The following is an 11,345-nucleotide window of genomic DNA, read 5'->3' as shown; positions in this document are numbered from 1 at the left end:
TGGCCTCCCATTTACCTTTTCTCTTATCATCTTGTGCTTTAGGCAGAGTTTTCTCCTCATGTGTTGGCCATGGCCTCCTTAGAGCTGTAGTAGATCAATTTTTCCATGAGCTAGCTTGTTGCTTCCTTTTAATCTGTTTATCTATTTTTTCAGCCAACTCTACCAAATCATCTAAGTTTACATATTATTGCAATTCTACTCTATCAGTTATTTCTCCATTTAACACTAAACCTAGCCATAGTGGCTTCCTCTTCTTCATTACAATTTGCTTGGATCATAGCCATATTCATAGCCTTAGAATAATCATCCATGAACTTTAGAACCTTGCCTAAGAGTTTGAAGGCATTGTTGCAGATCTCTTTGAAAGTATGATGGCACAAAATGCTTTCTTATAACCCTCCTCATCTCGTCCCATGTCGCAACGGGCGGTTCTCCATTGTCTAGTCTGTCTCTGCAAAATTTCTTCCACCAACTAGCAGCATAGTCAGAAAATTCAACCACAACAAGTTTAACCTTCTTACCTTCAGAGTAGTTATGGTAGTGAAAGATGGCATCCGCCTTTCTCTCCCAATCAAGGTACAAGTCTAGATATCTTGTTCCCTTGAAAATTAGGATCTTTATCTTGATGCTACTAAGATTGTCATCCTCAGCCCTAGCTCGTGATGCCCTTCTTTCATTCCTCCTTTGGTAAGCTTCCTCAAATTCGTCCTTATTGTCTCCAAACTGATCCTCACCTTATTGGAATTGAGGAGGTCAAACAACTTATCTCCTAACCTGAGGAATCGAATGTTGTTGGATTCTCCACACTCGACTATGTTCATCGGATTAGGTGGATTTTGGGCTGCCTCTAACGCTTCAAGTCGGGCGGTAATCATTCTGAGCATCTCGACTAAGTTGTTGTTTTGAGTGCCTGTTTAACTCTCCTTTCCTGTTCGAGACATCTTGAAAAGAAATATTAAAGAACAAATATCTCTCAATTCATTTTTCCCCTCAATTGATCTTACCCTCTCTTGCCTTTTTCCACTCAAATTACTACCTTTGGCTGGTTCCTTTAGGATTTATATATAAACCCTACTAGTAACAATCCTTTAGAAGTAAGATGTATAGAAAAAAAATTACCCACTCCCAGATGGATTGGGTTTGGCGAGACAAGAAGAAAGACCAATTTGTATGAAAAGAAAGAAAAAAAAAATCCCAAATTTCCCCTCTTCTTGTTTTTCCTTCTTGATGTTGGAAAATACAAGAAACACAATAACTATGGAGTTTCTTAATTTGCAAGTTTTTTTTAAGCTTTACTATTTTAAGCTACTAAAAGAAAAAAGATATATATATATATATATATATTTTACGAAACTCCCAAGATTATCAAGAACGGAACCTTGATAGCACCGCTCTGATACCACTTGATAAGAATCGGGTTACTTGACTAAAAAAAATTATACGCGGAAGCCAAAATACGAAGATTAAATACAAGAATGTACAGATAGACGAAATTAAAGAATAAAATCCCCAAATTTCAAGATTAATTGCTAAGAACCCTAATTGATCTTAGTATTCAAAATTAACGAATTAAAGCTAATTATGATACTAATAGAGTCAATTCAAGACTTAGATCAAAAGGTGAACTAGAAAAAAAGAGATTTTTTTTAAGCTACTAAAAGAAAAAAGAGTTTTTTTTTTTTTTTACGAAACTCCCAAGATTATCAAGAACGGAACCTTGATAGCACCGCTCTGATACCACTTGATAAGAATCGGGTTACTTGACTAAACAAAATTATAGCGCGGAAGCGAAAATACGAAGATTAAATACAAGAATGTAAAGATAGACGAAATTAAAGAATAAAATCCCCAAATTTCAAGATTAGGTGCTAAGAACCCTAATTGATCTTAGTATTCAAAATTAACGAATTAAAGCTAATTATGATACTAATAGAGTCAATTTAAGAACTTAAATCAAAAGGTGAACTAGACCCCTATTTCAAAGAAACTAGAGACAATAACTAGTATAAGACTAATTACCTTCTTTAATTTATGAATAAGAACCAAAAGATATCAAGTACGAATTAATCTTACCTCTTAAAAGAATCGTTCTTATACTGTTGCAAGATAAATCCAAAGTAGTCACACACAAAGGTGTAAAGTAGAGAAACTCTCAATAATAATAATATTTGTCTAATAAAAATAACAAAATCCACCCCTATACATAGGGGAAACTTATCCCAAATAGAATGGGATTAGAATCTACATTTATGAAAATAATTAAATACTAAAACCTAATTAGGATTAAACTAGAAAACATGTAAAATAATTGACAAACTTCTTCCCTAATAGCATAAGGAAAAGGTTTCCTAAAAGTCACCTTGTACGTGACTTTCTCCCGCCCAATTTGGGGTGGATTTAAGCTCATTTTTTTGGGCAGAAATTTTAGCCCCATGTGGGCTTGAGTTTAAGCTCTTTTGGGCTCCATGTGGGCCCCAATCTTTCTCCTCTTGAGCGTGGACTTAGATCATAAAATATGTGTAGCATTTAGCCCATTCTTCTCCATAATTCTTGGACTTGTTTATGGGTTTTTCTTCCACGATAAGTTTCTTCTTAATTTCCAATTGAAGCCCAGTAACCTTGGTTGCATCTCCTTAGCTTGTGACCTTGACGACGATCTTCTTAGTACTTCTATAGCGTCATCCTTGCCCATGGAGCTATAACATATGCTCACATAAATGAGTTAATTCATATGTAATGGTATATTCCTCAGTAATTCGTTATGTCAAAGGATCTTAATCAAGTTGGTGGAATCATGAATAAATGTTTATTAATTAATATTTTTTTATCCAAAAAGTGTTTTTCTTTTTTTCCTTATTGTTTAGCCTTTCCCCTTCCCTATATTTTTTTTTAAAATGTTGTAATAGAGAAAACAATGAAAAGTTGTATTAACGTGTAGCTCACCAAAATAATGACAAGTTCAGGATTTAAACGTCTATTTACATTTAAAATAGAAATTAATAGAAAACATATTTCCGTATTTATAGCAGAATAAGATGTTGATGGGAAATTGACAACTAAAAGGTCTAAAAATCAACTTCCTTAAAGGAATATTTGATCAAATTTTTAATTCTTTGAATACTTCTTTATTTGAATTCAATATATCAACCTATACTTTTTGGTTATGTTTACTATAGGATAACATATAGAAAACAAATTATTTCGTAAATTTAGGATTTTACCTAACCGCGCGAAGCGCGGCATATTTACTAGTATATCTAATATTACCTGAAAGAACACATTGTCAAACCAGGTCGAGTGGAGCACTGGCTAGTGGCTGTGTTTATTTCCTCAAGGTCTCGGGATCGAAGCTCCTGCACATTCTATGCTTTAATTAAAGCAGTCTTTTAACTTTCCTTTTTATATTATTCTAAATCATTTTTCTTCTATAATTCTAATTACCCGAAAGTGAAAATCGTGTTTCTATTTTATATCACCTCTAATGAATTTGTTTCCCTTTATTTTTAATTACCCAAGTCCCAAAAAGGAAAAGAAATTAAAAAAAAACCCATAGGCGCTAAGCTATAACGAACCAAAGGAAAAAAAAAATTAAAAAAACTCATAGCTAATAGTGAACTTATCCTCTTGAAATCCTGAATTCGCCTCTGCTTGCTGTCACGACTAAAATTCCCCATCTTGCACTAGATTGAAGTTGATCTGTATTTGAAAATTTATGATGTTAAAATATCTAGTTATTACCAAAACAAATATGTTATACAAAGCAAAAATCTAATTTACTTGACATACCTATAATTTCAGGCGTTCCAAAGCTCCAATTTCAATCCGTGTCAAACACCCCTAGCAAAAGAAAGCAGAAAGAATTTTAATTAGAAGAATTACAAATGTGCTCTCTCCAACATTTAAAAGGTGTGAAATAGGACAAAGTAAACAATATACTCCCTGAGAGAACAAAAGCTATATATAAAATCAATGTAAAATTAGGTAGATCTTCTACGCCACAAACAAATTTTAATTCTTGAATCCAGTTTCCAATGATCTCAAATTAGCAAACACCTACGGAGCAACAATAAAGATATTAAAAAGAATGTGAAGCGCCATGTATTATTAAGCTAAGAATGATCACATATAATCTTCAAAGAATCTGAATGGTCAAGCTTTGAGTCCGGAGCCAAAATGACTTATTTTTGCAGTCATTAGCCCAAAATAGGTTGGCTTTTTTTTTTATACCACAATGGATATTTCGTTGGTTATCCAACGAAATACCCACAATTAGCACTGTTTATAGCAGAATATTCAGTTGCATTTCGCTACACAACAATTTTTTTATTTTTTTTTTGCATTTCGTTCATTAATTCACGAAATAGGATTTTTTTTTTTTTTAAGAGAGACCAAAAGAAGTAGCAATCAAACAAAGATCATTCTTTCTACTGGCAGCTACTCCTTCTGCTTCGGTCATGTCGAAATCATCCAGATTAACCCCTTCAGGAAGCTTCCAGTCGAAGTGATACAACAACTTCGCTAAAGAATGCCCTACAGTAGCTAAACCGGATATCATTCCCGGACACATTCTTCTTCCTGCACCAAATGGAATAAATTCAAAGTGGTTCCCTCTGAAGTCAATAGGACTATCCTCAAATCTCTCAGGTATAAAGCTTTCTGGATCATCCCAATATTTTGGATCTCTTCCAATTGCCCACGCATTCACTACGACTTTAGTTTTGATAGGTATATTGTATCCATCAATTTGTGTTTCTTCTCTACATTCTCTTGGGATTAATAGAGGAGCTGCAGGGTGTACCCTTAGTGTTTCTTTTATCACTAATTTCAAATACTTCAACTCTTCTAAATCAGTATCCTCAAATGTTTTCTTTCCTCGTAAGGCTTCTCTAACTTCAAGTTGTGCTTTAGCCATAACACTTGGATTTTTTATCATTTCTGACAACGCCCAAATAATTGTTGTTGATGATGTTTCAGCTCCTGCCATGAACATTTCCTGCACGTAAAAGGTTATCAAGATTTACTCATTTTTTTGTAATTCAAGCTTGAGTTCTAGCATAAAAAGTCAACTTCAAAAGTTTAACAATACTAAAATGAAAAAAGAAACGATATTTTTTTGGATGGCACGACTATACTTACAAAAACAATTGCTTTGATATTTTCATTTGTGATTGGCATTCCAAATTCCTCACTCTCCATGACTCGTAGTAGAACATCGATCAGGTCTTCACCTCCGGACTCACCATTACCCTTTTCACCATTCACTCGACTTCCCCGATGCTCATTAATGATTTTCTCCAAAATTACATCGACCTTTTCGCGGGCCTTCAACAATCTGGACTTCATCCCACTGATCCCGTGTAGCCACTTATGCGAAGGGAAAATCAGCCAAGTCACCAGCATTATCAACGTATCTTGATCATGAACAACTTTTCCAAAAGCCGATCTACAAGTTACAGAACCTGTAAACCAAAATATTTTGCTTGATAGGTTGACCAACGAGCCAGGCTTAGAATTGATGATAGATGAGACGAGACTTGACATCTCTTCTTGTCGAATTGAGTTAAATGATTTGACCATCTTTGCGCTAAGAAGTTCCAGGACACATATTTTGCGCATATTTCTCCAGTAATCACCGTATGGACATAGTGCTATGTCCGAGTAGTTGTAGAAAATAATACTTCCGGTCATACTTTGGGGCCTAGTTGCAAAGCGAACGTCCTGAGTTTTCATAATTTCTTTTGCCATTTCAGGTGAAGACACGACAATCGCTGAAATTTCTCCAAGTTGTAAATGTGTCAGTGGCCCATATTGTTGCGATATGCTTCTGAGAGTATGATGTGGCAGGAGTCCATTTGCTAACTGGTGCAAGTTCCCGATAAAAGGGAGCTTCCATGGACCAGGAGGCAATTTTTTGTTTAAGGTTTTTGATTCCTTCGATATCTGAAAAAGACGGAATAAGAAGTAAAGGAATAGCAAGAGTGAAATGAAGATGAAGGGTAATTGTTGAGTCTCCATTTTTAGGAAGGAGGAAATGGAATATTATCTTATGGATACATGCTTCTTGTTATATAACGAGCTAATTTTACATGTTTGAGAATAAAATCTTGTACTACTTTCTCTTTGCAGAAAGTCCAAACGTATTTTTTTTCTCCCAAAAAGATTATCCTACTTTCCTTAATAGTTTGTTCTCAAAAAATTGACATTTTTTATTTAGAAATAATTTAACTTTATGATATGATTTACAGTTACACAAATATTTAAGATTTATTTTAAATCTCACATTTCAAAAATCTTTCTTTATTTTTTAAATTTTATATCAAGTCAAATTAAAACAATAAGGACTACTTTATATTATTAAATTGATAAGAAAACGTGCACTCACTACCTCATACTTTCCATGTGACCATGTTTTTTAATGCTGATGGTTCTATGACTTCTATCAACGAAACTATTGATGTTGACGTGACAGGAGAGCAATGTGATAGCGTGCGAGAGAGCTGTTTCAAATGGTTAGAAAAATATGACAGTATCAATAATGAACAAATGGACAACAGAAAGCAACTTTTTGAATAAAAAATTATATCGTGGCCGGCGATTGCCTTAAAAGTGATTTCAGTCCTGTTAGGGGTGAATTGTTTGAGTCTTTGAGACTTTCCAAAATTCTAAAACACAATCTAACACGTTTACTCATAACTAGCAGTTTGGAGTTTGCAAGAATACAGTTGCCCTGAAACAAAATTGAAAAGAATAACTTTGAGATAATGAGAGGAATTGTTCGTATATGATAATTCACAGGGCTGCTTTTATAGTCCAAGCTACTGTAGTTATAATAGAAAGGACTTAATTTGGAAGAATTAGAAGAATTAATCTGTAGTTGTTAGAGAAATTAACCTGCTGTTACAGGTTTTTTACAAGAAGTTGCTATAAAAATATATTTTGGAGCAGTTATACACAATGCTGAAAATTAACGGTCATGAGAAAATTAAGCTGGACTAAAAAGGTGTGTCACACCACACTCCATACGCGTGATGGGCACGACCCAAGCCGAATGCTGGTGCGTGCGTGTAGTTTCCAAGTTTCAACTCAACAAACATGGAAGCGCTTAACTAATTCCATGAAGGAAGAAGTTTGTCATCCCAATGTTGCACAAGTTCGGAAGTAGCTCTTAAAGAGGAGGATGACGTGTGTTTTTCTCTCGGCGCATTTTACTTTCCTTAATAATTTGTCTTAAAAAAATTGATATTTTTTTATATTTAAAAATAATTTAACTTTATAATATAATTTACAGTCACATAAATATTTAAGATTTATTTTAAACTATATATTTTTAAAATATTTTTTTATTTTTTAAATTTTATTTCAAATTAAATTAAAATAATCTTTTTAAAACCAAAGACTACTTTATATTATTAAATTGATAAGAAAACGTGCACTCACTGCCTCATACTTTCCATGGGACCTTTTTTTTTAATGCTGATGGTTCTATGTTTGACGACAAAGTTAATAATGAGCAGCAAGTCACGGCACGTCAATCTTGAAAATATCTGGCAATCTACAGTTGTTTTGAATAATTTTTTCCAAGTTGGTGTTCGTTTAAGTTTGTGAATTTTTTTCTCCTTTTGTAAGTCTTGCAGAAGTTGTTTTTATCTCAGAAGTGAGAATTCAAATTTGCCTTATATTATCCCAAATTGTTCAATATTGCTCTCTGCTACATTTTGATATACTTGTACCTTTTCCGCTATTGGCAAACTATCTTGTATTTGTATGTCATTTACGGAGCTCCCCGTAAAATATGAATGGGACTCCTTCTATCAAAAATTTTTGGAAAAAAAATCATTAAAATTCATCCCTCAACTTTTAACTATAATTTAAAATTACTCTCAGGCAACTCCCTAGACGCTAAGGAAAAACAAGATTTTTTTTTTCTAACGAGAGGGGTATATTGACCAAAAGTTTAGAGAAGGGCACAATTATCTAATTTCAAAAAACATAAGGTACAATTCCTATTTGTTATTTTCTCATTCTTGGACTTTTGGGAAAGAGTCGTTAGTCGACATTGGCGGTCAGGTGTGACGGTCATATCACGCTTATAAATTCCAGACTATAGAATGAATTTTGTAAGATCTTATCTTGAGATTTTAATTGCCAAAGATTTGTGAAGAATAACATTTAGAGAACAATTATTTGGTCTGTTTCGTTCTTTAACTGCTGTGCTCCTCTAAAAAATGTAGAGAGACTTCATGTGTTCCACCTTCCTTATACGGATTAAATAAAGGGAAATTTACATGGTGTGGCAAACACTAGTAGGGAATTATATTTAATAGCTATAGTTTGAATTAATTACATCATATCTCTAAGAGTAATATGTTAAATACAATTAATAGCTACATATATATTTAAAATAGAATACTTTATTTTTATTATTTATAAAAAAAAAAATTATCTTGACGTCCGCTCTCATATGGGAGAGTGACATACACTCTCCTTGCCACACATATATTTATTTGTTTTCTTTTTTTTTTTTTTTAATTTTTTGCGCTTACGTGTCACAAAAATGTAAAATTGAATTTTCTTCAAAAAAAAAATTGAAAAATGAATATTTAAAAGATCTGAAAATTTGACTTTTTTAAAAACCCTTTCTAAAAAAACAAAACTGAAAACATGAATTTTTTTTAAAATATGAAAAATGGGTTTTTTTCAAATATGGAAAAATTGATTTATTTATTTTTTTGGTTTTTTAGATGTCTGAAAAATCTTGATTTTCATGATTTCATTTTCTTAGAACACTTTTATTTTTCAAATAAAATCTGGATTATTACGAAAACTAAAAAAAGTGTTTTCTTGTCAAATGTAAAAAACTTGAATTTTATAAAAATTTGGAAAAATTTATTATTTTTTTAAAATGTGGAAAACCCGTTGTTTAAACTAAAAAACTAGATTTCTAAAAAAATTGAATTTTTCATATTTTTTTAAAAACAATTAAATTTTTCAAATTTTAAGAAAAAAATAATTTTTCCCTATTTTCATGCTTCTCACTCTTCCAAAGAGAGTGAAACGCACTCTCCTTGCCACGTCAGCACTCTGTTTTACCACATCATCATCTAGGGAGTAATTATTTCATTTTAAAAAAGTTTAAGGGGATAATAGAATCCAGAAAAAGGTAAGGTGTGTCGTAACAACTTCGGATATAGTTCAGAGGGGGTAATGATGCCCTATCCCCAAATAAATATAGAGCACTTTAGTTCTAGTTTATTGTTGACCAACGAAAAGTATGGGAGAAAAAATTGAAAGTTTACACAATTTATTTTATAATTTTTCTTGCGATTCTTTTAGAATTACAGGGGTGATCTTTTTGTTATACTGTTGCAAGAGCTATGTGTATTAGACACACTTTGAAAAGGTTGGCCGTCATGAACGAATTTGTCACAGGGATTTGGTCTCAAATTCCAAAGGTAAACTATTTAATTTTCCTAAATTAACCATATTACGACATTTGAGTAAGACATCGGTTAAAGCAAATAATAAGCTATACAGTGGAAAAACATTATAGGAACTGTGATAAAAAAATATTTAATAGTAAACAATAGAAAAATCTCGTCAACATCGAGAAATTGCAACACAAAAAGCTACACATCAAAAAGTTGCACATGACTCCATAAATAGATCGGAAAAAAAAAACGTAAAGTTTCTGCTCCAAATAAAAAATAAAAATCCAACAGCTTCATTAAAGCTAGAAACAAGAGTGTACTAAATGTTTGATCCAAGACTAAAAGTGCAATCTTTTGACAAACTTAAATAATCATCAAAACAACAAAAAGGTGTGCTTTAAAGACAATTTTAAACATATCCTAAATGCAAAATAGAAAAGAAAACCATTTTTATCTTTTTCTCTGTTTCATCACTTAGATACATAGATGTCGTATGTAGCATGTGAACCTGATGACATCCAAAATCACTCATCAAAGAGAAAGTGTACACGGTCATATGCAATATAATTTATCCAATTATGAGTCGGGATCTATTCCACAGGAAATAATATATTAGGCGATTTAAACAAGTAACTAATTATCACCCATTACGCTAAGCCAAACACCGTTTCAATATTTGATTTTTGTTTTAAAAACTAACAAAGATAAAACTAACTAAAAAGCGGGCAAAATGATCAATGGCCTCAAGTATGGATACAAAGGAAATTACGCTCAAGTAACGATCCAATGTATTTTACGATTTTACAACTATGAGTGAGTTTATGCTAATTAGATAATGATCTCTAAAGTCTCATCAAAAGTCTCTCGACCAAATCAATGAATTTCACTCTAAGCTTTCTCAAGCCTTAGAGTGTGATATTAAGCACAATCAATATAATCTCAAGTAACTTTCCTATCCCTAGCTCAAGTTATTAGAAGGGTTTTAAAGCCCCAAATTCTTGTTAATTAATCTTTTTCAACCTCAATCTTCCTCTCTCGAGCTCAAATCGAAGTAAATAGGCGGGTCTTAGGGTTAGCTAATCTATTAAGAAACATTAAATAACAAGATTAATTAAAACAACAAACACCCACTTCAATAGAAATAAAAATCATTCAATACATAAGCATAACAAGAGATTTCATCCAACTTTGCAAATGAATATTTTCATAAACAAGATTAAAGTGATGGAATAAAATTATACACACATAGAGATACAATACAAAATTAGGAATTGAAGAAATGAGTAATAGAGTAAGAAATTTCTCATCTAAGTCTTCAAGAAATTTCTCATCTAAGTCTTCAAATCTTCGCTTCCAAAGTGTGAGTCGATGAACACTAGTCTCCAAAACTTGTGTTGAAAATGGCCAAAGATGAAAATATTTTGCCCCAGGCTTCACTTTTATAATACCCAACTTTTCCAACTAAAAAAATGACAAAAACAGCCCCTAACTTTCAGTTTTTACAAATCTGAGCCGAAATCGCATTTTCAGCCACTTTTTCCGCTTTCTTCAATTTGGCCTCTTTTGACTTATTTTCACTTGTTATCTCTCTCGATCACTTGTAAATCACATAAACCTGTAAATTAGAAGTAAACGACATTAAATGCACTACTTTATCAATCAAACATAGCAAAATCCTAAGATTAAAGAAGAGATAAATTGCTAAAATATCAATTTATCAGAACCTACTATTGATAGGTCTCTACTTCTTGTGAATGTTACCTAACCTCCTGTTGAATAAATCTGTTAGAGTTGCTAATATTGATGCATAACTCCCAACTTCATGTAAAAGTGCATAATCTGTTGTACTATTGTTATGTTTCATTTAATTGTGCAAATTATGTATTATTAATTAGTTACCTACAGCTCATGTGATTA

General features: G+C 32.3%; 1 protein-coding gene across 1 annotated transcript; it reads right to left on the bottom strand.

Annotated features, from left to right (window-relative positions):
- Positions 1 to 2,141: 2,141 nt before the first annotated feature.
- On the bottom strand, positions 2,142 to 6,052 carry LOC132627193 (premnaspirodiene oxygenase-like). The gene is made up of 4 exons (XM_060342387.1): positions 5,137 to 6,052; positions 3,787 to 4,993; positions 3,268 to 3,696; positions 2,142 to 2,696 (listed from the first exon to the last, which is right to left on the bottom strand). The coding sequence occupies exons 1-2, from the start codon at positions 6,013 to 6,015 to the stop codon at positions 4,379 to 4,381; spliced, it is 1,494 nt and encodes a 497-aa protein (XP_060198370.1). The 5' UTR covers positions 6,016 to 6,052; the 3' UTR covers positions 2,142 to 2,696; positions 3,268 to 3,696; positions 3,787 to 4,378.
- Between the last annotated feature and the right edge of the window lie 5,293 nt (positions 6,053 to 11,345).

This window comes from Lycium barbarum, chromosome 2, assembly GCF_019175385.1.
Source record: "Lycium barbarum isolate Lr01 chromosome 2, ASM1917538v2, whole genome shotgun sequence".
NCBI classification, from domain to species: domain Eukaryota; kingdom Viridiplantae; phylum Streptophyta; class Magnoliopsida; order Solanales; family Solanaceae; genus Lycium; species Lycium barbarum.
Note: the sequence above shows the minus strand (reverse complement) of the source record. Positions and strands in the feature narration are given on the sequence as shown.

What these genes read in the sequence shown, in the direction of transcription:
- LOC132627193 (XM_060342387.1), bottom strand. Translation starts at nt 6,015, where the DNA reads ATGGAGACTCAACAATTACCCTTCATCTTCATTTCACTCTTGCTATTC. An exon ending in ATATCAAAGCAATTGTTTTT is followed by an intron (nt 4,994 to 5,136) that starts GTAAGTATAGTC and finishes TTTTACGTGCAG; the next exon opens with GAAATGTTCATGGCAGGAGC.